Source organism: Urocitellus parryii, chromosome 13 (genome assembly GCF_045843805.1).
Source record: "Urocitellus parryii isolate mUroPar1 chromosome 13, mUroPar1.hap1, whole genome shotgun sequence".
Lineage (NCBI taxonomy): Eukaryota > Metazoa > Chordata > Mammalia > Rodentia > Sciuridae > Urocitellus > Urocitellus parryii.
Genome location: NC_135543.1, coordinates 20,271,430 through 20,297,568, shown reverse-complemented (window position 1 = coordinate 20,297,568; position 26,139 = coordinate 20,271,430). Strand labels below are relative to the sequence as shown.

At 34.5% G+C, this 26,139-nt stretch overlaps 1 protein-coding gene across 9 annotated transcripts; it reads left to right on the top strand.

The window, feature by feature from the left end:
* The first annotated feature begins 1,767 nt into the window (after nucleotides 1-1,767).
* On the top strand, nucleotides 1,768-24,407 carry Poli (DNA polymerase iota). 9 transcript variants are annotated; one of them, XM_026409945.2, is made up of 10 exons: nucleotides 1,768-1,888; nucleotides 3,481-3,603; nucleotides 6,682-6,846; nucleotides 10,327-10,479; nucleotides 13,319-13,555; nucleotides 15,188-15,366; nucleotides 16,901-16,992; nucleotides 19,490-19,620; nucleotides 20,302-20,507; nucleotides 23,347-24,407. In XM_026409945.2, exons 1-10 carry the CDS (start codon nucleotides 1,810-1,812, stop codon nucleotides 24,163-24,165), a joined length of 2,184 nt encoding a protein of 727 aa, XP_026265730.2. In that variant the 5' UTR covers nucleotides 1,768-1,809; the 3' UTR covers nucleotides 24,166-24,407. The 9 variants fall into 9 exon arrangements, with proteins under 9 accessions (XP_026265730.2, XP_077648384.1, XP_026265731.2 ...); XM_077792258.1 differs by having other exon boundaries at nucleotides 1,795-1,849; XM_026409946.2 differs by having other exon boundaries at nucleotides 1,795-1,849; nucleotides 3,478-3,603.
* Nucleotides 24,408-26,139: the final 1,732 nt, after the last annotated feature.

The following is a 26,139-nucleotide window of genomic DNA, read 5'->3' as shown; positions in this document are numbered from 1 at the left end:
TCTGGAAGAATTAAAAAAAAAAAAAAAAAAAAAAAAGCCCTTTTTTAGAAGTAACAGGACCCTTGATTTATAGCCCAAGAGGCACTTGATTCTAAAGCGCTTTATTTGGACTTATCAAACAGTATTCACAAAGAATGCAGGGCTATCTCTTAACAGGTGATTTAGATCCTATGCAGACTTTTAGGGAACTGCTACAGATGTCTAAGAAAGAGAAAGACTGGGTCACCAAACCACTGAGCTCCAGCTCTCTTTCTATTCCTTCTTTATGGATGCATCAAACATGGCCTTTGTAGGACTTCTCAAGGTTCTTGCATTTTGTTTAATAAGAAACAGAATCATGTGAAAAACAGAATGTTAAAATATGTATATACCTATATTAGCACAAATATACACATGTGGGTATACATGTACACACATAAATTTATATGTATATATTAAAATTGTTGACATGAAATAAGAATTCTTCTTTACCTAGTATGCATGAGGTCCTAGGTTTAATTCCCAATATGAAGAGAGGAAAGCAAAACCAAAACAGAAAGCTTTAGCTTTAAAGGAAATAAGAAAATAGCTTCTTAATCAAATATGAGTAACCAAAGCCTGGGAACATGGATCCAAGTTACCCTTAACGACATGAAATGAAAGAGGTTACATAAATAAAGTCATAAATCAATACAATTGATAAATACATTCGTGAAATGGACAACAGCAAAGCTTGAAAAATCTCTCCTATAGTCTCCAAATATTAAAGCATTCAGTGGAGGCTGGTGGTCTGTGACAATTAACAATTAATTTTGATGAGAATGTTAGGTCAGATACAAAGGTTAAAAGTAAATGGTTACAGGGCCTACAGTAGTCCAAGAGAATTTTGGCTCTTGACCTGCAACATTCCATCTCTCCACAATCATCCTGTTTTTAGTCAAGGTCGAGAAAGCAAGGAGGGGGGTGGAGGGGGAGGGAGGGTGGGAAGGAGGGAGATTGGTTTAGTTTTTCCTCTTTTGTAAGAAATACATGGAAAAAATTACCAACACAGAGGCACACATGACATCCTAATAGGAGGCAAAGAACTAATCTTGAACCTGCCTTCTGTTTCAGGTGCTTTAGATACATTGGAATATTAAACTACTTTGTTATTCAACCATTTTCTTTTTTAATTGGGGAGCAACTGAGACTCAAGAGCTGTTGCTTAACCTGCCCAAAGTCCCACAGTGAGCAAGACGCAGATGAGAGATTTTTATCTGACTCCAAAACCCATGTATCAGAGTCCTATCCAGTTTTGATGTCAAAAATTCAGGAATCCAGTATATTCCGGTCTCTAAGTAAAATAAACCCAATGCAACTTACAATACTTGCTAAACTTACATAACCCCCTTGTTTTTACTATAATTGACATCCTTTCCTCATCCCCATCATCACGAATCCCTCAGGTTCAGGGACTGGCCATTTTGTGAACAAGTGATCAGGTGAGCAAAGATAAAAAACTAAAATTTGTGCAGTATGTCTACCACCAAAGTCCTCAAGGGGGAAAAAAAAAAAAGGGCCTTTCGGAATGTCACGCCCTCACTTCCGGCCTTGACTGGGATGCGGCAAAGTCCAGCACGTGGGCCGCGCTCACTCCGGGCAGCACGCTGGTCGGCCACGACCCAGACGGCGCTAGGACCCCAGCGGCTGGCCGCAGTCGGCCCGCGGTTTCCTTGGCGACCGGGCGGAAGCCGGAAGCTGCGCTGCGGTTGGCCCCAGCGGCCCGGAGGAGCTGGGGGCGGAGCCCGAGGAGGAAAGTGGCGGCGGCGAGGAAGAGGACTGGCCCCGGCCATGGAGCTGGCGGACGCGGGGGCGGCTGGCTCTTCGCAGGGTGCGCCGGGGCCTGAGCAGCCCGGTGGCCCCGCCGGGTGTAAATGAGAAGGTTGGGGCGGGGCGGGCGGAGGCTGCTCCGGGCGGCGGCCGTTGGGACGCGACGGTCCCTGCCCCGCTTGGTCCCGTTCGTCTTCCCCACCTAGAATACTGCCCTTCTTTGCCTCGTGTTTCGAGGTCAGAACCTCGAGAGGGATGGCTTCCCCCAGTAGGAGTAGGGGAGGGCGCCTGGGGCCTACACGTGCGCGTCCAGGGTGCATCTCTACCTTCTGTCCACCCCTGGAGAGGAGGGGCGGGCTGGAGTCGCACGGCCAGCCTGGTGAAAACTGCAGGTGTTCCCTGGAGGTGTCACGTTGGAGCAGCTGCCCACAGTTCGCCTGCTTAGCAGAGGTCGAGTTCTGGGCTCAGCCCAGGTAGGAAGGGATGGCTCCGAACCTGGCCAGTCAGCTGTGGTCTGCTCCCTGGGAACCCACCTCCAGGGTCTCGCCCCTATCCTGGAGCGCCGGACTAAAGGATCTGAAGGCAAAGGCCCCTGTTTTTTTTTTTTTTTTTTTTTTTTTTGGTCTGAGGGCAGGAGAGTAGATTTACAGAAAAGTGTGAGAGATTTTCCCAAATGTTAATATCTCACATGACCATGATGCATTTATTAAAATTGATATACTATATTCATATTTTGCCAGTTTTCCCACTGATACTCTTTTTCTGTTCCAGCCCACAGTGTAATACCACATTTCATTGATTGATTGATTGAAGTCTGGAGATATAACCCAGGAACACTCTACCACTGGGCTGTACCCCTCCCTATCTGTCTTATTTTGAATTTGGCAATCCTCCTGCCACAACCTCCTCAGTTGCTGGGATTATTGATATGCACCACAGTTTCTGGTTCAGCCCCTAGTTTTTAAAATCTATAAAATAATCATTGTTTCAACTTTGTGAATATTTATTGGCAATCTGTTTACCCAAGGTGCAGTTCTAGGCAGTGGGGTTTTAGCATTCAAACAGGCAATCTAGCTCTCCTGTGAAAGCTAAATAGAGTTCACTGGAACCCACAGATTGTTGTTAGTATTTTTTTAAAAAATATTTTTAGTTGTAGGATGGACACAATAACTTTATTTAGTTATTTTTTAATGTGGTGCTGAAGATCAAAGGCAGTGCCTCACTCACGCTCTACCACTGAGCCACAACTCCAGCTTCTAGATTGTTATTTTGTATTTCAAATTTTCTTTCTTTTTTGAAATTTAGGGACAGGTCACTTGGAATCATCTTTAAGTTGGTGGACAATTAACATTGTTTCAGCTTTTCTGCCTTTTCTGGTTTAGTTACTCTATACTTCTAAGTGATAGCATTGCCTTTTGCATCATTCATTGATCAGATTTTTCCCTCTCAAATTACTATACTGAGAAAAATGTAGTGCACAAAGATATGCTAATTCAGTAAACAGGACTGAAGACCCTGCTGTAGAGTTTCATGTGATTTGTAGCTGCTTTGACAAATAATAAATCCAAGAAAATAACTTAAAACTACTCTGTGGATTCTTTCCCAGATAAAATGTTTTTAGAAAGTGTCAGTTGCTCAAAAATGATTTACAGCCTGAATATATGTATTTCTTTTTTGCATATTGTGCAGCAGTTCATGATCAAGTGGTGCCAACACAAAATTCTTCATCCAGAGTCATAATACATGTGGATCTGGATTGCTTTTATGCACAAGTAGAAATGATCTCAAACCCAGAATTAAAGGACAAACCTTTAGGTAATTATTCATATTGATAGTATTTTTGTTGTATAATGATAAAATGGGCTACTCTTTATGTCACTGTATTCTGATTTATTAATTATGTTAAGAAAGTTTTTTTGGAAGTCATTTTTGCCCTCCATACTAGGTATTGAACCCAAGGGTGCTTCATCACTGAAGTATATCCCAGTTCTTTTTTTTTTTTTTTTTTTTTTTTTTAATTTTTAAATTTGAGACAGGGTCTCGCTAAGTTGCTAAAACTGGCCTGGAACTTGGAATCCTCCTGCCTCAGCTTCTGGAGTTGCTGGGATTATAGGTGTGTGCCACCATGCCTACCTGGAAGCCATTCTTACAGTTACTTTTGCTTCTCTACCAAGTATAAACCTCATAAACCTTATATAAGAAATGGTGAATCTGAGACCAGTATAACTGAACAGATTAACAGAAAACAGCGTAAAGTTTTGGTCTTCTATGTTAATATTCTATGTTATAATTTAGTTCTTTAGGCAGATTTCTTATTTTTCTTTTTTTGCAATACTGGGAATCAAACTCTGTGGCGCTTTACTGCTGAGCTACGTCCCTAGCCTTTTTAATTTTTTATTTTGAGACAGAGTCTGGCTAAATTGTCCAGACTGTCCTTAACCTTGTGATCCTCTTATGTCAGCTTCCCAAGTAAATGGAATTACAGGTGTGCATCACCATGTCTGTCAGATTGCTTTTACTCAGTATTTCAAACTTTATAGGTCTTCGAGCTCAAAAACAATCTTGTTATTTTTGTTACATTTTAATGGAAGTTTTCATCTTCCTCTTTTGAAAATTAAATGTATGAGTTGAATATTAATGTCTAACAAACAGTTGAATTTTAAGCAGAACCTTAAATATTTAGATAGAGCAAGCATTTCATAATAACAAGCATCTTTTAAAATTAAAGGCAAGGAGAAGTTTTGTATTGAGGATTAACTTACTGATATTCTGGCATGTTTTATTAACATTTTTATTGTACCTTAAATTGGGAGAGCAGAGATTTTTTTTCCTTCATGTGTGCAGGAAGGATATTTTAATATAAACTTAGAATTATTTTGGTTCTCTTGGCTGCTGTCTTCTTGTGCCTAGATTGGCTTAATAAATACCAATCTAGTTTTATTGATTTTACTAAAGAACAAAGGAATAGCTAGTTTTTGGTATGCCAAAGTGAAGCTGGCATTTTTGTGTGTTTTAGTGTGTGTGACACTGGAGATTGAACCCACTGACCCCTGGAGAGACATCACTGTTTAGCTGCTTTGCTTGGAGTGGAATTTGGATCCTCCTTCCTTGGGCTCTTGAGTAGCTGGGATTACAGGCCCGCCACTGTGCTAGGCAGAGAGGCTAGGATCTTTAAACTTTCCTAGAATGTCTTTAAGTTTTTAGGGTCAGAGGACCTAAATGATTTCTTCTAAAGGCATGTCTAATTAGTAGTATTATAACAAAATGCTGTGTAGATTATGCTTAATAAAAAGTATTGTGTGATTAAGATGTACAAATTATGGACATGAAGTAAAAGTTGTGACTGCTGAAAGTTTCCTGGAGAAAACAAAAGTAATGTTTTTTTTTTTTTTTAATATTTACTTTTTAGTTAATAGTTGGATATAATATCTTCAATTAAATTTTTATGTGGGGCTGAGGATTGAACCCAGGACCTGGTCCGAGCTGGGTGAGCACTCTACTGCTGAACCACAACCCCAGCCCGAGTAATTTTTTTTAATTCTAAACAAATATTGTTGTGACATACCATGTGGAGTTCATATAGTGTATTCTGCATTAATAGACCAGATATGGTCATGCGTGCCTATAATCCCAGTGACTTGGGAGGCTGAGGCAGGAGGATTCCAAGTTCAAAGCCAGCCTCAGCAATTTATCGAGGCCATAAGATACTTAGCAAGATGCTGTCTCAAATAAAAAAAGGTGTTTGTTTTTTTTTTTTTTTAAAGACTTTTTAGTTAAGGAATTTACCAGTCTGATTTTTTCATATTAGTTCACTGATGAATGTTTTATTTGACATGATGATTGTATTTTGGGGTATAATCTGATAAATAAGAAAACTTTATGTGCAAATAATGTTTTTTTGTCTTCTTTATAATACCCCAAATTTAAAAACAGATGTGTAATGGAAATGGATATAACTATTGTTTTTCTTCTACATTTTGCGTTTTACTTTTTTGTGTGTGTACTGGAGATGCATTTTACATATTTTTGATAAACATTACTTTTATAGTGGCATGAAGTAGTTAACTTGTTTAAAAAGAGAAAAACAATTTTAGCAATCTTAAGTCACCAATAAACTAGAATTTTTATTCAGTCTGTAGGTGATCATATTGTATTCATTTTGAGGGGGAGCTCATGATGCCCTACCGAATCATCAGCAGATAACTATAAAGAAAAGTTCAGTGCTAGGATAATTACTGGGGAGATACCCCTAACAGTTGCTGTAGCTTGCCAATTGTAACAAAACATTCTTTTGTTCATTGGCAGACAAATGAGTTTTTCTAGTAGCAACCAGTATTTAATTGTACTCAATTATTTTCAGCTGGCTTATTTTTTGGTGCAACATACCTGGAGCTATAGATATGGCAGTATAAACCAAGCAGATTTTGTACTGTCTGAAAACGTTTTAAGAAGGATTTGATTTCTGTCTTATCACTGAGAATTTTTAGACTATATTTATTGATTTATGGTAATTTTTGCTAAATTTGAGGAATATACACATCTAGCTTTTGTATAAATAATCGGTCCACATTCTAACAGGTGATTTATACTACTTTTATGTATTGATTTTCTGTTTAAAAATAACTTTTTCCCCAAACAGACAAATAACCAAAGCTTAAAAGTATGATATAGGAAAATACTTTTCATAAGTAGGAGATAGCTCAGAAACCTGATTCTTTGTAGAATTTTAATGAACAGAATCTACTTTTTAAAACTGAGACACCTTTTTATCCTTAACAAAGCACATGCTTTTCTTATAGCTCAGACAATTATAACATGGAATTAGTAAATTATGTTTTAAAATGTTTGTACAATCCTGCTTGATTTTTCTCACAGAATTTTTATTTTTTATAGGTGTTCAGCAGAAATATTTGGTGGTTACTTGCAACTATGAAGCCAGGAAACTTGGAGTTACAAAACTTATGAATGTCAGAGATGCAAAAGAAAAATGTCCACAACTTGTATTGGTTAATGGAGAAGACTTGACCCGTTATAGGGAGATGTCTTATAAGGTTACAGGTACAAAGTGTAGGCAATCTATATTTAGTATTAATTTTTATGTAGGATGCCTATTCACTTAAATAATTTTATAAATCTTAATAAAGTGCCATAAACCAGATTCCTTTTTCCTAATAGCTTTTTATTATAGGTCTTTTCCACTTTAAAAATTATATAAAAGAGTGGCTTTCTATATTATGAATAATGTTGGTAAGTAATTTGAATTCTGTTGTGACTAGTGTTTATATAAATAACAGGAAATACAAAGTTTATAAGTGATAAAATCAGAAGATATACTGTAAAGACATACTGTAAATTTTAAATTTTAAGCATACATGAATTATGAAGAAATACATTGTTTTCTAATGTACTGATGATAATTCAAAGAAGTGTTTGTAATTTTTGGTTAGCATAATTAAAAACTGATTTCTTGGGCTGGGGATGTGGCTCAAGTGGTAGCGCGCTCGCCTGGAATGCGTGCGGCCCGGGTTCGATCCTCAGCACCACATACAAACAAAGATGTTGTGTCCGCCGAAAACTGAAATAAGTAAATAAATTAAAAAAAAATAAATAAATAAATAAAAAATAAAAACTGATTTCTTAAGAAATATTAGCAAAAATAATGGCTATATTAGTCTTTTTGTGTTCACACACACACACATACACACACATACACATACACTAAATATTACACTGTAGCTACTGAACTCCCTTATGCTGAGGCTTGAGTGTGAACCTTAGTGTTCTAGTAAATTAGAGGAAAATAAAAGGAAAATGCTTGTACATTGTTATATTACAAATACATATTTTTTAAAAATGTGTAAGAATCAACTTTGTATTTTTATTATTATCATCATCATCATTAACCCAGGACACTCTACCACTGAGCTATATCCCCATCCCTTTTAAAATTTTAGACGGGATCTTGTTAAATTGCTGAGACTGGTGATCCTCCTGCCTCAGCCTTCTGAGTTGGTGGGATTATAGATATGCCCCACTGTGACTAGCTTATACTGTCTTTTCAATTTTTTTTGCTAGTTTTTCTTTTGTTAATTGTAGCAGTTTTTATATGTAAAGGATTAATATCTATAATATATAGAGAGCTCCTACAACTTAAGAAAAAGAAACAATAAAAGTGAACAAAGAATGTGAATAAGCAGTTGACAAAGAAGAGCAAGTTCAGTATCTAACAATTATATGGGAAAAAAGCTCAAGTTTATTACTGGCTAAGGAAACTTGAATTAGTAAGACATTATTTTATGTTGGTGATACTTGTCAAAAATGTGACAAAAAGTAGAAATATAAAGTATTGTAGCCTTTTTAAAAAAGCAATCAAGAAACATTTATTAAAGATAAAGGGTGGAGATGTAGCCCAATGGTAGTTTGCCTAGCATGTGCAAGGCCCTGCATTTAATCCTTAACACACACACGTGGGAAACTAAAGATTAATATTCTTCAAACCAGTGATATCATTGCTGAATATTCATCAAATAGAAATAAAATTATAAGTACATAAATACATGTGTAGAAAAAGATTTATTTTAGCCTGGTTCATAATTGATAGAAAAGAGATTAACTTCAGGAATGGGATAGTTAAATGATTTGTCCCTGTGACCCAGTGATAGAACAGTGTGTTAAAAAATATTTAGTGGTTGACCAGCTTTGTGCATTACTCTGTATTTGACTTATTTTTCTGCTTAAAACTTTGATTCTTTTTTTCTACATTCTTTTGATAAAAGGTTTTATTTCCTACATGACTTTTGGATGTCAGGTAGATACTTTTGAAAAAAAAATTACAGAAATTGATGAACGGAGTACAAAAGAATCTTATATAATCAGACACACTGTCAGTCTCTCCTCAAAGGAGATAATAGCTTTCTCTGTGTAGGCTAGAGTTATTTTTGGTGTTCACAAGTTACATTGGTTTTCATTTTTCTGTGCTGGGGTTTGAACCCAGGGCCTTGTAATGGTAGGTAAGGGCTTTACCACTGAGCTATACCCAAGCCCCACGTTATTACCTTTATTGTTTTCCCTTTAATATCTATGTTAGTATTAGTAAAATAAAATAACTTTTAGTATTTTTGTAAAAAAGTGATCAGTGAGGAATTATTTAGTCCTTTTATTCTGAGTCTTCAGATTACGGCACTTTAAGAATATATGCGTTTTTGTATGCTAAGAGCAATACAGTTGGCCCTCTATGGGTTCTGCATTTGTAGATTGAACCTGTGGATTTGAAAAAAAAAAAAAGGCTTCAGTACTGAAATCATAACAGACTTTTTTTTATCATGTCATTATTCCCTAAACAATACAGCAAAAGACTATTTACATTATATAAGATACTGTAAGTATAGATGATTTGAAACATACAGAAGAATATGTGTAGGATATATGCAAATATCATGCCATTTTATATATGGGTCTTGAGCATCTTCAGATTTTGGTATCCTTGGGAGTGGTTCTGGAACCAGTCCTCTGAATATTGAAGAACTACTGTTTTCTGACATCCAACAAGTCTCAATAGAAGGTGATTCAGGGGGAAGAAAATAGTTCTTCTAAATGATTGTAAAGTTATTATTACTTAATTCTTGCATATGAGAATTGATAGTCCTTTTGAATTTATTCTATATGTTAGTTAAATTCAATTTAGTAAAATTTGACTTATGGACTAGGTAGTTTGCAGATGCTGCACATGTGAATAGCTGCAAGTTGTGGTCCATATCTGCCATTTTACTCTTAAGGTGTATGCTTGGGAATGGCCAATCAAAATACTGTTATATATTGTTAAGTGACTTTTCTGTTTGACTCAGTAATAAGTCAAAATAAAGTTTTTTTTGTTTTGTTTTGTTTGGTACCAGGGATTGAACTCAGGGGCACTCAACTATTTAACCACATCCCCAGCCCTATTTTGTATTTTATTTAAGAGACACGGTCTCACGGAGTTGCTTAGCATCTATCTTTTTGCTGAGACTAGCTTTGAACTCTCAATCCTCCTGCCTCAGTCTCCCAAGCTGCTGGGATTTCAGGCATGTGCCACCATGGCTGTCTAATAAGTGGAAGTTTTAAATTTTGTTTTGCCTAAACTGTTGTGGAGAATATAGATAGGTAAAATATATTATTACTTGTTTTTATTTTCCTAAGCAGTCTATAATTTATTCTTTCACATAGTGCTTCAAGATTATAATTAACTATAATCACTGACATTTAATGTACTACAGATATAGAAAGTTTACATATAGAAGATTGAGCTAAAAATGTATTTCTATGAGGAACTGCTCTGAGAATGTCATTTTTGGACTTGTTTTGTTGGGAAATATTGCCTCTACTCAAAATATGGTACAGAAAAACAAAGATAACAGTTAACTGAGACTTTTCATTAAAGATATTATGGAATTGCGAATATATATAAAACCTTTAATTATGTATTTGGTATATTTTTAAGCATTAAATCTTTTCTAGTTGTAACTTTAATTACACCTCTGCACCAATATTATTTTGATTTAGAATTGTTGGAAGAATTTAGTCCAGTTGTTGAGAGACTTGGATTTGATGAAAATTTTGTGGATCTAACAGAAATAGTTGAAAAGAAACTCCAGCAACTTCAAAGTGATGAACTTTCTGCATTGACTGTGTCAGGTCATGTATATAATAATCAGCGTGAGTGTTATTCCTTCCACTTACTAACTAAAAGTATATACATTTTTTTAATCTTTATTATTTATTTATTTATTTGGTGCTAAAAATTAAACCCAGTGTCTCACATATACCAGGCAAGTGCACTACCACTGAGCCCCAGCCCCAGCCTAAGTATATATATATTTTTAATGTTCATTGAGTTTATTGTGATATTCTGTTAGATTTATGACTTATTTGGAGGTATAGTTATATTTAGTCAGTAATCTAAGGTATCTAAAATTAGATATTGCTATTCCATATCAAATATGTAGAAAATAAGATTTTGATGACATGTAGCTCTGTGCAGTTTTCATCTCTTTGACATAATATATCTGTTCACATTTTTAAGAGTCCCTCTTCAAGTCACCCTTAAATTATAGCAGTCAACTTGTTATTGTTTTTTAGAATAATTTTTGATTCTCCTGAAACTATTTCTAAGCAAAATTTTGAGGTAGGCTGAACTTCCCTTCTGTTCCTCTGGGGCTATAAGACTCTCATGGTGCTCTTCTGACTTTCCAAGCTACTGCCCATGGAATCTTTTCCAGGCCTACCTGTCACTGGCCTGTCTGCTGTTACAGGGCAAGGGTCTACTGTGGAGCTAAGGCAGCCGTGGAGGTCTTTTCTCACTGGTTCTTAAAATCATGCCAGAAGGATTTCAGACATGTCATTCAGAGTAGCAGGTATGTGTTTATTAAAGGGGTAGGAAAACAGAAAAGGAAACACTGTCCAGAAAGAGAGTTGGTTCCCTTAGAGAGGAGAAGATGGTATGTCCCTCATACCCTCTAGTTTTATTGGAGTGTGGGGTGGGGGGGTGTCCAAGGTCTAAAGTGTCTTTAGAGTCCTGTTCAAGTCTTCCTTTTGACTTTTGACTTTTGACTGACAGCAGAGGATGCCATCAGACTTTCAAGTCCCCACAGAGCATGATGATTCTAGGTCTTTGGCTCATGCTGACCAGTTCTAAATGGAACCTATTCTAACAAATTTTCTGGTTAGGTAGAATTATCTTTATCTCCTTGATTTCTGGGATCTGGTCTGTGTGTGGTTCACAATCTGCCCCCCTGCCCCTTCAGAATAAATTGTGTTCAGCATTTAAGGCTGCATGTCTCTTGCAGACAACCAGTTGTTTGCTGATGGATGTAATATGGCCTATTTACTTAAAACAGGCAGCGCTGCAGGTAAATTGCTTTTTTAAGGGAAGCTTATGGGGGTCAGCATAGTGGGCCCAGTATATGGAATTTTTTCTTAACCTCATGTTCCCACCTCTCACATCTGTTTGTCCCCCATCATGTCTGTTCCCCATCATCTGCCACGTGCTTGTATCTTCTTCAAGCTCCTATTTAATTAGCTCTAATAATCATTACCAACTGTCTCCTTCCTTCACATAGTAAGTCCTGAATCACTGGTGGTATTTCCATTTGCATTTGAAAATAGCTTTAATAGGTGCTGGTGAATATTTAATTAGGCTTTCATACATTTTGTGACTCTGCTGGTAACTTTTATATTATACCAAATAGAAGACAAGCTGCCTTTCTTTTGTGCAAGAGTTGCCTGATCCTTTTGGTTATAGTTCTTAACTTGTGTTTCTCGAACCCCACCTGTTGTGAGGCCTGGTCATCTCTCTCTAGTATAGTTCTCCACAGAAGAAAAGGGGTAGAGGTGTTTCTAGAAGCTTGTTGTGTGTCTTTTGTACCTATGCTGTTTTTGTTGTGTTTTGATTTGTTTTTAATAAGGGCTAAGTAGCAAGATGATTCCAGACATACTTCTATATAATTTTTGAAGCAAATTCAGACTTTATTAGTTAGAACATATCACGGACAGAGAGCTAGACTTTATATCTTAGATAGGAAATGTCTAATTATTTATTATTTATTTATCTATTTATTTATTTATTTTTAATATTATTTTAGTTGTAGATGGGCACAATACCTTTATTTTATTTGTTTATTTATTTTTATGTGGTGCCGGGGATTGAACTCAGGGCCTCACGCGTGCTAGGCAAGCGCTCTGCCACTGCGCCACAACCCCAGCCCCCGTCTAATTATTTATTAGTTCTTCCTCTTCAACATAAGCTTTTATTAAAAAGTTTTCAAACTTATAGAAAAGTTGATAGAATAATATAATAAACACCTTTTAAGTACATTCTTATACATAAACCAGTTTTCATTTGCCACATTTTTTTTTTTATTTTGCTCTCTTTGTGGAAAAGTTGATAGATTGATGAGTCATTTGGAAATAAATTGCAAATACCATGACACTTCATCCCTGAATCCTTCTATGAGTCCTGGAGATAAGAATGGTCCAATATACATCTTTTACACTTAAGAAAGTTTGTTTCTATGTAATTTCCCTATGTTTTTCATAAAGGACCTCTTAAACTATGTATAGGCCAGAAATTATTTTTGGCATCACATATAGCTAATATGTAAAGTGTGGATTTAGGTCTTTAAAGCTGTAATGGTAGCATTCTTATGACAACTTTTATGCATATTTATAGGTGAGTGTGGATATAAGTTTTATTAATATCCCTAGAAAACTTTTAAGATATCAGTTTTCATATTATAATCTGTTAAATCATTAAGCACTCCCAGTATACTCATGTCACAGACCCTTGGAATTCACTTGTATTATTTGTTTACTTTACAATGTTCCTATGAAGAACTAAAGAAATAAGTCAAATGGATGGCAGGGTGGTAGTAGTAGTGGTAGGAGGGTTTGGATATAAATTAAATCCTGCATCTTTTAAAAATCCTTTTTTAAAAAAGAAAAAAAATGTTTTTTTGTGACTTTTAACAGTATCATTTTTTTTTTTTTTTTTTTTTAGCTATAAACCTGCATGACATCATGCACATCAGACTACTAGTTGGATCTCAGATTGCAGCAGAAATGCGGGAAGCCATGTATAATCAGTTGGGGCTCACTGGATGCGCTGGAGTGGCTTGTAATAAACTATTGGCAAAATTAGTTTCTGGTGTTTTTAAACCAAATCAACAAACAGTCTTGTTACCTGAAAGTTGTCAAGATCTCATTTATAGTTTGAACCATATAAAGAAAATGCCTGGTAAGACAAATATAATTGAAGAATATGTATTATGTTTTATTGTATTTCTTTAATCATAAAAAATTATAGATGTAAATAACAATTTCTAGAGGTATATCTTTAGCTGTTGGAAAAAAACTATAGTGTTTTCTGGAGCAAATCTGTATGAGGAAATACACAAAAGTACTTTTATGTTTCTTATCATGAAAGTGATAACTGGAAACATACGGTCCTTGATTTACAGTCCCAGGTTCATATTCTTGCACTGTACATTGCATCTAGAAGGGAGCTTAACTTTTATTAATTCTCTTTAGTTTTTATATATAAAATATTATGGCTACAATGGAACTTCCAAAGCTTCTAAACCAAATACCTCATTCTAAAGATCAGGGAATGGATTTCCTTGAGAAATTCACTGATCTATTCATATTCAGTTCATAGGGCAAATTTGTATCTTTGAAAATCAAATAACCTGCATTTTTATAGACCATCAATAATATGCTGAACTTTTTTCTTTTGCTTTGTTGGGGAATAGGATGTAATAAAAGACATCTGTGGAAGTGAATTTCTAAGACAATGGAAACTTAACTGTTTAGATGTTATAGCTTCCCATTTTTAACTTATGCCTGTATGATTCCAAAATAAATTGTATACTGCCTTGCCTTCCTTAGCATAGTATAATTATAATTTGAGATTTTTGGATCTGTGTTCTGAAGAACAATGTCAGATCATAATAAATTGACTACATACTGAAGGCAGGACATTCTTTCTTACTTTACCTTTTGAATTATTGCATCTGTTTTTACAGGCTTTCTACTTTGTCCCTCATTGCCAATTGCCAAGCCTCCTTTTTTTTTTCTGTTTAAAAATACCTGTCACTACATTTTAATAATTCCCCTTACATGCCTGTCTTCACTGATTTATTGCTTTAACTTTGCAAGGAAACCAGATAACTGTAGAATTATTATTTTTTAAATGACAGAAAGAGGGGCTGGGGTTGTGGCTCAGTGGTAGAGTGCTCGCCTAGCATGCACAAGGTACTGGGTTCAATCCTCAGCACTACATAAATGTAAAATAAAGATATTGTGTCCACCACAAACTTAAGAATAAATATATTTAAAAAAATGAAAGAATGAGCTTTAAATGACCTATTTCTCTGATGAAGAAAATATAAGTTTTAGTGCAAAAACTTGTGGTAGGGATTTTGTTAGTTTTTATATTTTTTCACACTTAGTTGTGTTCTGGGTGATAAATATTGCTAGATATGTGATTTGTGGATGAGTGTAATATTGTGTACAGAAATCAGGTTAGCCAATAAGCATATATTAATCAATTTTGGTTCTTCTTTTTACAGTAATAATAAACATGATTCCTGAGTTATTCCACAGTATTATAGAACAGGTAGTAAAATTTTCATTTTATCAAAAGAGTGTATTGACTGTAAATAGTACATGTTATGAGTGCTTCAAGGAGCTACATATTAGTCAGGGACCCTGAACGAAAGAATAATAATCTACTTTGCAATTGAGTTTGATCTTAGCAAAGTATTAATTATGGAACTTAAGATGTGGTTGATGTAATTTTAAGATTTTAATTATCTTTATTTTAAGGAAGAAAGCTATTGTAGCACCATATGCATTTCTTTTTGTTTAGGTATTGGCTATAAAACTGCCAAACGCCTTGAAGCACTGGGAATCCATAGTGTGCAAGATCTCCAAACCTTTTCATCTAAAATATTAGAAAAGGAATTAGGAATTTCAGTTGCTCAGCGTATTCAGAAGCTCAGTTTTGGAGAGGATAACTCTCCTGTGACACCTTCAGGACCACCTCAGGTATGTGGCAATGATATTTATATTTAATGTTCTAGTTATATGTAGTGTACTATTTATGTTTAGTGTACTAGTTGTCACATTATCTGGATAAAAATTTCCAGTTTTGCATATTCAGAATATTGTAGTTTGCTTTTCATGTTCCCTTTCCTAAGATAAGCCTGCTGCTTTATTATATTAGATTAATAAATATTCTTAAGTTGAAACTTGAACATTAATGTATTTATTATTTGTTCATTTTTTGTGTTAGTGAGGAGTGAACCAAAGCCATGCTCATGCTACGAAAGCTCTCTGACAGAGAGCTACACCTCCAGCTCCCTTTTTTAAACTTTTCTTTTGAGACAGGTCTTGCTAAGTTACTCAGCTTTTTGTTGCTGCAGCAGAATGATGGACAAGGACTGCTTAGAATAGGAAAAGTTCACTTTGGGCTCACAATTTCAGAGGTCTCAGTCCGTGGTTGGCCTTTTGCTCTGGGCCTGTGGTGAGGCAAAACATGTGGTGGAAGGGTGTGGCCGAGGAGAGCTGCTCAACTCATGGCAGCTGGGAAGGAGAGGGGGAAGAACCAGGGAAAAGACATAGTCCCCAAGGGCATAGCCCCAATGATGTCTTCCTTCAGCAAGATCCACCTGCCTATAATTACCACCCAGTATTCCATTCAAATCATTAATCCACCAAATGGATTTATCCCCTTTTGGGGTTATAGCTCTCATAATTTAATCTTTTCATCTCTAAACATTTTTGCATTGACTAGCACATGAACTTTGGGGGGAACATTCCAGATCCAAACCACTATGCTGAGTTGCTCAGGCTGGCATCAATTTGTGATCCTCGTGCCTCAGCCTCCTTAGTAATTGGAATTACAGCAGGCACCACCACACCCTGAGAGCATTAATACTTGATAATCTCAATTTAGCTACTTTGATTGAATACAGCTTATTGTTAATGGGTCATAAGGCAAAATATTTTAATTCTTTAAAAATCTTATTTTCAGAATAGTCCAGTGATTTAATAAGTGGAAAAAGATGTCATCGCCCTGTTAAAATTGATTGGCCTTTTCTGCCTATGTAAAGAGTACTTTACTAAGTGCTTTATGTTTATTAGTCCATTTACTCTTCATAACAAACCCTGGAGGTGGGCAGTACTATTGTTTATGTTTTCCTCCCTCCCTTCGTTCCTTCCTTTCCTTCTCCTTTTTTGTTAAGATGAGGATGCTGTATTTTAGATAGGCTAAATAATTTATTCAAGTGTAACTCAGATTCTAGTCCTAGGGCATTAAGAGCCTCATATTAGTCATAAAGTGAAACTTGGAATTGGTACTAGAACTTTGTCGTTTTCTTGACTTTCAGTATATTTTCTAGTGGAGTACAAATTACTTGCAAATAAGTTGAGTTAATGTAAAAGTGAATTAAATGATTCAAATTAAGCACAAGAGGTAAAGTTAGTAAAGAATGTATTAAATATATATTTGACATATTCATTGATAATTGGGTATATTTATTTGAGTTGACATTAATCCTCACTTACGCTTCTTTGGTAGTCCTTTAGTGAAGAAGATTCATTTAAAAAATGTTCATCAGAAGTCGAAGCTAAAAAAAAGATTGAAGAACTACTTGCTAACCTTTTGAACAGGTATTATTAATCCATTTTGCCAAAACATGCTACATAATTTTTATTCAGTACATATATACAAAACATTTTTGATGTGTCTTGGATGTTACAGATGAACGTAATAAATGTATTTCTCTTTACTTCACAGAATAGTATTAATCTCTTTTTCTTTCAGTGTTTAGACCTAATAGATCTTTTCCCACTGATCTCTGCGTATTATAAACTATTGCAAAGACATTATTATGTGCTGTTAACCAATTTAATACATCTTCTTCCTTTAGTCTCAATACACAGTTACAACACAGTTACAACAGTTATTCTGTGGATTCTGAAGCTATAGGTTATTACTAAAAAGGATTTTGTGGAAATCTCTTAATATTCCTAGACCTATTCTAGTCCTTAGGTGAAAAGGAATAAGTTTTAATTTTTCCTAATGGCAATTTTGAGCCTTTGCTCTTAATTTAGTATTACTTGCTTTTCCACAAAAGGAAAAATGCAGAGAGGAATAATAATTCTTTCACAATTCTAAAACTTCTTACATAGGAATAGATTGTGATCGTTGAACACAGGAAGTTATTAGAACAATAATAATGAACCAAGCAGGAGAAGCCTTGTATTTTCTTTGTCTCAGACTATGTAAAAGAAAATGGAGTTAAAGGAAGGAATACTTATGGGGCCATGTATGAGTGATTGCAAGTGTGTTCAGGGATTCTGATCTGCAAGTTGACATAATATGTTTACTGGGATTATGAATATACAAAGAGCATAACATAAACTGAGCAAGGAAATTTAGTTTTCTGTTGCTCCTTAGTAGGCATCACGTATTTCTTGATGTATTTCTCTTTACTTCACAGAAGATTATTAATCTCTTTTTCTTTCACTTCTTGATTCTCTTTTTGTTATTAGAAATTTCTAAATTGGGTGCCAGAGATCTAACAGTTTAGAGTAGGCATGCTTCTGTAATGATTCTAGGAGGGCTAACTGTCTAACGTAAACAGTTCTGGGATGATTCTAAGTTTCAGAAAACTGATAAATTGATATTTCCTACAACTTTGCTGTCATGTGCAGTGTGCCGCTTATGTGTGCAGCAGAACTATATAGTTCATTGTTTGCTGCATGCAATTGAGGCTGCCTCTGTGACCCAGCTCCAGCAGTATGACTCAGGCTTTGGGGGAAGTGTGCTAGTGAAATTGGGTCATCTGCTCAGCTTCAGCTAGGTGTAAGACTATTCTGAAATGCCTGCCCATTGCAAACAGTTCTACACATAGAGAAACCCCCAAAAGTGTTAAGTTTTACAGGTTCTCTTATTTGAAGCATTAACCCAAATGTGAGACCAGGTGCTCTAAACCTGTAAGATAGCAGATGTTAAACATCTACCCATGTCTCTTCTTGACAGTTCTCTTATTCTACACCAGGGCTCCTTAGTTCAATGATTGAGTTACAATAGCATTTAAGAGACTGGTAAAAAAATGTGATTATGTGTGTGTATGTGTGAGTAATTACTTATTTTTTTTCCTTTTGGAGTATATGATGATTAATTCTATAGATATGAAAGAAATGTAAAATCATATAATCTTTAATTCATCCTCTAGGCACTAGCTTAAAATAAAATAGTATTTAACCTTCCTCTACTTAGCATATCACACTCTTTGAATTGTGTAATTACTTAAAAGAACAAATTTAACTAAAAGATATTTAAGGAGTAACATCACTTATGACATTTTATTATCCTAGTTATGCATCCATCAAAAAGTTTTCTGAAAAGCAGTAAGAGAAAGAAAAAAGTTATTTGCTACAAAACTAATTTTTCCACTTCAGAATTGTCATTTTGAGCATGTTTAGCAAGGTGTAATATTTGCATTTCATGTTTGTGATTTCATTATCTTTGTGTGTTGCTATGCAGATAAAAAGGAAAATGGTATCCTTGAGTGACATCTGTTTTCAATAATTAAATTTTTTACTTTTTAAGTGAATTTTCCTTACCAATAAAATTTTTGTTTTAACACCCAAACCAAGACCATTTGCACATGATTAATCTTCCTAAATGTAATATGTAACTGATCTTTCAAATTATTGCTTTAAAATTTCATCATATTATGGCGATGTTACTGGCTGTCTTGGATCTATTTGCAGAAAGCCCTTTACTTTAACAGAAGTAATCTTGTTTTTTGTAAACATTTTTTTTTCTCTTTTAATTTTCCAGTTATTTGCTTGTGTCAGATTTCCTGCAGGTGTTAATATTCTGCTTTAGATTTGGATTATAAAACAGCTTGTTATGATTATATAGTATTTCTGTCCTATTTCTGACAGCACTCAATTCTGAGTAATACCTATGAGTCTGTCATTTACAATTTCATAGTTTTAGTGTATAAACTGAGATATTTATTTGGGTATTCTGGAAGATTTATTGTTTATTATTTACCTACTGAATGTATAATTTGATAGTTACTCAGTATTATACCTTTCAATAAATGAAATATTATTCAGTACTTTTTCTAATTCTTTGTTTCCATTTTAGAGTATCCCGAGATGGAAGGAAACCCCACACAATAAGATTAGTAATCCGTCGGTATTCATCAGAGAAGTACTGTTGTCGAGAGAGTCGTCAGTGCCCTATTCCATCCCATGTAATTCAGAAGTTAGGGGCAGGTATGGAATTATTTTCTAAGAATTTAATTGACATTAACCTTTTTTTTAAAAAATATTTTTTAACTATAGATGGACACAATATTTTTATTTTATTTATTTATTTATTTTTATGTGGTGCTGAGGATTGAACCCAGTGCCTTACGCGTGTGAAGCAAGCGCTCTATCACTGAGCCACAACCCCAGCCCAACATTGGACTTTTAAAAATAAACTTTTTGAATTAGAAATATGCTCCCCAAAAGGAGAGTGGGTCTTTGTGCAGTGTAGCATGTAATTATATGCTTTAATTCTATCAGGAATTCTCACTAGAAAATGTTTTTAAATAGATAGATAAAAATAGTAATTTTTCCCCAAACCTGTACTCTCTGCCACCAGGGAGGCTGAGGCAGAAGGACTGCAATTTTGTTGTCAGTCTGACACTCTCTCAGAATTAAAAGAAAAAGAGTTGGGGATGTACTCAGTGGTAGCCCTGGGTTCAATCATCAGTACCGCCACCAAAAAAAAAAAAAAAAAAAAGAGTCCCTTAAATTCAAATGGAATAAGTAATAATTATATAATGTCAAAATGCCAATTAGAACTTTTATTTTTTAATCTAAGCAATATAAGTTACATTAATATCTTAGTATTAATTAATTAGTTATGGTATAAACTATTTAGGTACTGTCTTAAACATTCTTTTTCAGGAAATTATGATGTGATGACACCAATGGTGGATATACTTATGAAACTTTTTCGAAATATGGTGAATGTGAAAATGCCCTTTCACCTTACCCTTTTAAGTGTGTGCCTCTGCAACCTTAAAGCACTAAATACCACTAAGAAAGGGCCCATGGATTATTATTTAACATCCTCATTGTCAACAACGTCATGTTCTGGCAAGCGCAGTTCTGTGAGTACACTCTTACAGTATACTGTAAGTATACTCTTACTGGACTTGTGTGGATAAATGAAAAATCTAAGTTTGTGTTAGATTCTTTTGGCTGATATTGCTTAGATGATTTAATTGTTAATGGTGCCTATCATATAATGGTTGCTGGCTTTAAATATATTGTGATCTAAGTAGAAATATATTGGATTAGAGAAGAAACTATGGAACTTCTCTGCTTTGGAAGTATGGATGCATTTTCTAATAGCATTCAGGAATGTGATGGATTAGCTCCTAAATATGAAGTACATTTCCAGAAATTAGAAATCCGATCTTTTTGTGGTCAGTTTTTACATATGCTACAAGCTTTGTTTTGCACACTATTATAAGTATTTACATTTTCTTAGTTTTGAAATTAAATTGAATTCTGATAGCAACATTAGAATTTGCTATTGATTTGGGGGTAGGGGTTGTGGCTCAGTGGTAGAGCACTTGCCTAGCATGTGCGAGGCCCCTGGTTCAATTCTTAGCACCACATAAAAATGAATGAATAAATAAAATAAAGGCATTGTGTCCATCTACAACTAAAATAAATAAATAAATATTAAAAAAAGAAAGGATTTGCTACTAATTTTACATTTGTTAAAAGTTAATAGTGTGGTAGCAGAGGCAGAAGTCAGTCACATTTTCAAGTGACTAGAACACAGTCCCAAAGAAGCAAACCTCTATTTTAATAAATATGGGATGCTTTAAAATTTAAATAACCTTTTTTTAAGTGGTTAATCTCTATAATTAACTCTTAATTTAAAATATTATTTTAAAATTTCGGGCTGGGGATGTGGCTCAAGCGGTGGGGCGCTCGCCTGGCATGCATGCGGCCCGGGTTCGATCCTCAGCACCACATACCAACAAAGATGTTGTGTCCGCCGAGAACTAAAAAATAAATATTAAAAAATTCTCTCTCCCTCTCTCTCTCTCTCTCCTCTCTCACTCTCTCTTAAAAAAAAATAAAAATAAAAAATAAATAAAATCCAGCTAGATGTTACTTTTAAAAAAAAATAAAATAAAATAAAATAAAATTTCTAATCAGTTTAATTTTAGTAATATTTTTATTTCCACTTTTAGTTTAAAATGAGAATAGAATAGTATTGTGAAAATAGTGAACCTAATGCCCTCTTTAGATTACTTTATTCTGTGATCATTTTTCCATTCCATTAACTAGAAATTAAAAAGGTATTTAATTATTACATTTTAATTAATCCATATAATGGAAATTAAAGGTCTCTAATTTATAGTGGCATTAGTGAAGTCAATAGAAGTGAAAGTAGTTTGTATATATGTGGCATACACTAGATACTCAATAAACATACTGGTCTGAATTTCTTCTTCTCCCTTTACATTCTTGAAGTTTACTAAGCTATTATATTTGTATACATTTTTAAAAAATTTTTAATTGATTTATTTAAAAAAAAATTTTTTTTAAAAATATTTTTTAGTTGTTGATATACCTTTATTTTTTTTAATTTTATGTGGTGCTGAGGATCAAACCCAGTCTCTCACACATGGTGCTCTGCCACTGAGCCACAACCCCAACCCCTAATTTTTATTTTTTATTCTAATTAGTTATACATGATAGCAGAGCATTTCAATTCATTGTACACGAATGGAGCACAACACATGGTTATACATGATATAGAGTCGCTCCACATGTGCAGTCATACATGTACCTAGGATAATGTTGTTCATCTCATTCCACCATCTTTTCTACCCCCTGACTGTATATATTTTTATTTTGCTTAAAACTAGAAGGGAAACTCAAGTGAAAAACTTTATAGAAAAATTATACATATTAGAATTGAAAGTATTTTTAAATTTTATATAAAACATTTATCTTAAAAATAATATCGGATTTTTACCATAAAAGCACTTTTTTCTTTCCGTTAAATGTTGTTGTTGTTGCTTGGTTTTTGGTAGTGGGGATTAAACTGAGGGGCATTTTACCACTGAGCCCTATCCCCAACCCTTTTTATTTTGAGACAATGACTCACTAAGTTGCAGAGACTGGCCTTGAACTAAGGATCCTCTTGTCCCAGCTCCCAGGAATCACTGAGATTACAGGTGTGCACCACCACACTCTGCTAAATACTATCTTTCAGAACAATAATTTTTGCAAAACCAGTAGTTGAATCTCCATGCCTGTATTTTTTTTTCTTTTAAATACCTTTAAGTGAATCACTCTTTCTAGTCCACCATTCTTTTATTTACAGAATTGGACCTTTAAATCCATGAGGTCCTTTCCAGATCTTTAAAGGCATATTTACCTGACTCAGTGCTGTGTAGGAAGGAGACCTCTTTCTGGAATAATGAGTAAAGATCTACACAATAGTGTGACTAATTGTGATAGATTAAACATCTAGTTGTTGAAACTGGTCACGAAGGATTCAAAGTACTGAATGAGCTTGAAACATAATGGTTGCTGTAGATAATACTACAGGCATACTTCAGCAGCAGGGATGTTTATTTATTTATTAAATTAACAACTTTATTTACAAACCGTGAAACTCACTTAATTTAAATATACAGTTCAACTATTTTAGTTTATTTTGCAGCTATGAATTTTGGTATCCTGGGAAAGACCTTGAACCAGTCCCTCGGATATGTAGGGATGATTCCAAGTGAATAGTACAATGTGTTCTTTTGTGTCTGGCTTCTTCCACTCCATAATGGTTTGACTGCTCACCTTTGTTGTTCAGGCCTATACCAGAACTTCATGCAACACTTAATTTTTATTGAATTTTCTAGCAGCAGGGTTATTTAAAAAGGTATCAGGTATCCAAATTATTTTATTATTTTTGTGTTCTAGAAAATAAAAGAGAGTCATATGGAAGATATTTCCAAAGACAAAGAAACAAACTGGGATTTTCTACCAAGTGGAAGAATTGAAAGTACAAGAACTGGCGAGTCTCCAATAGAAACTACAGATTTTTCTAAAGAAAAAGATGTGAATGAATTCCCACTCTGTTCACTTCCTGAGGGTGTTGACCAAGAAGTCTTCAAGCAGCTTCCAGTAGATATTCAGGAAGAAATCCTTTCTGGAAAATTTAGAGAAAAATTTCAAGGGAAAGGAAGTTTAAGTTGTCCATTACATGCCTCCAGAGGAGTATTATCTTTCTTTTCTACAAAACAAATGCAAGATAGATCCTTAAATTCTAGAGATAATTTATCCAGTAACAATCAGGTACAGTCTGTGTCTCCTTGTGAACCAGGAACATCAGGCTTAAGTAGCAGTAGTTCCTCTTACCTGTCTAGCCCAAAGGATTATTCATATTATATAGATAATCAATTAAAAGATGAACAAATGAGTCAAGGACCTAAAGAATCTGAAGGATTCCACTTCTCAAATACAAAGCCTGTTGTTTCTGCTTTCCATTCATTTCCAAATTTGCAGAGTGATCAACTTTTTTCCAAAAGCTGTGCTACAGGTAGTCATAAGCAAACAACAACAACAGCCTCTTGTCAAGGATCCACAGAAAATAGAGAGCAAGATTCTGCTGATGAGAAGATTATTTTTCCATCTGTCATTGATCCTCAAGTATTCTATGAACTTCCAGAAGAGGTACAAAAAGAACTGTTGGCTGAGTGGAGGAGACCTGGATCAGATTTCCACATTGTACATAAGTAAGCATGTTCAGAGAAAGGACTACAAAATCAAAGAAAGTATCATTGTCCTCAGATTAGCAGTTTATTAAGCTCTTCTAAATTAAACACTAATAATAATGTAGAAGTCCAGTGTAAAATGTTCAGGTAAAGCAAGAGTGGTTACAGGAAGTAAATTCCAGCACAAAACATAAAAATCCTCTTAACAGAAGCAATAATGTAAAAATATTATCTTTCTCTTATTTCCACAGCTATTTTATGTTGCTTTTCAATAAAAGGAATATCATGGTCAGCACTAGTACACTTTCCATAAATTCGGGAGAAGGCATATGTGCTTGCATATAAAATATAGGCTCATCAGATCATTGTCATGCTAGAATAAAGAACAGGGTTTTTATTTATTTTTGTCCCTGTGAAAAGTGGAATGTCTAGAAATTTAACCTATTAAGAAATAGTCAAATAAGAACTCCTGCCAACTAACCTATTGAAAATGTAAATATCTTTGTTTAAAGTACTGTGTACCATTTAATAAGTTTACTTGTAAAATAGCATAGCAATATATACTCAATTAATACTTTTTCATATACTTAGAACCTACCCCAATACCCAGTACATACAGGGCATTCATTAAATTTTGAATAAATAAATTGTGTGGCCAACACCAGGGTGGGTATTGGGTGTGGGAGGAGTATGTATTTATTTTAGAGGACAGTGGTAGAAGGAACTCTCCATGCAAGTGTATTAAGGGAAAGATGGATATCAGAAATGCAAGGTAGTACCCAGATGTATGGCATACACCTGTAATTCCACTGAGGCAGGATCTCTAGATCTCGAATTCAAGTACAGCCTGGGCAATTAAGCAAGACCCTGACTTAAAAAAAAAAAAAAAAAAAAAAGGCACGGTGGTGGAAAACTAGTAATGGAAGGAATCCATTTCTTTCTAGTCAGTTTGTAGGGTCTAAGAGCAATGGATTTTATTTTTTAAAATCTTTTCTGCATTGGGACATGATTGTATGGATATCTTAGCAAAAACAAATAGACCTTTACTAATTTGGTGGGGGCCCTTTTCAGCCATTATTATTGCCTCCCTTTGCTTGCCAGATTAAAAATTGCATATAAAACTGAGGACATTTTATAATCCACAAGAATAGAGAATGTTTCTAAAATATATAAGAGGAACTCTCAGCACTGAGTTGAGGAGTCCTGGCCTCAAGTTCATAATTTTTACAGATATAATCTAAATAGAAGATATTAAGGTCTGGGGTTGTGGCTCAGTGGTAGAACACTTGCCTAGCATGTGTGAGGCACTGGGTTCAATTCTCAACACTGAATTATAAATAAATAAAATAAACGTCTACCGACAACTAAAAAAAAAATTTTTAAAAGATATTAAAAGTAAAGCACAAAAATGTGAATGAGGAATACCTGAAAGATACTTTTCTCCAGATCGGAAATTTTAGGTAAGTTTCAAATTTCTTATGATTTGAAAAATTCACTAACCACTAAGAAGTTTTACCAGGTTTTTTTTTTTTTTTTTTTTTGATTGACTTTATTTTTTTTTAAATACACAACAGCAGAATGCATTACAGTTCTTATTTCACATGTAGAGTACAATTTTTCATATCTTTATATAGAGTTTGTTCACGCCAGTTCATGCCTTTATACATGTACTTTGTTGGGTTTTTTTGCATTACACTTCTTATTACACATATATACCACAATTTTTCATATCTGTTCATATATAAAGTATGTTGACACCCAATTTGAGTCTTCATACATGTGCTTTGGATAATGATGTCCTTGGGCCAGTTTAAAACTGAAGATGAAATAGTTGTTAAAAGTGAAGCCAGAATTAGGCAGTCAGTATAGATACGTAAATCGAATCAAGTATCAAAAGTACAATTTCTGGAGTAAAATTTTAAGGAGTTGTAATCAGTTCTGCTACTTATTTTATATCCTTAACTTAGTCTTTCAATGTCTTTGGGTCTCAAAATCAGGT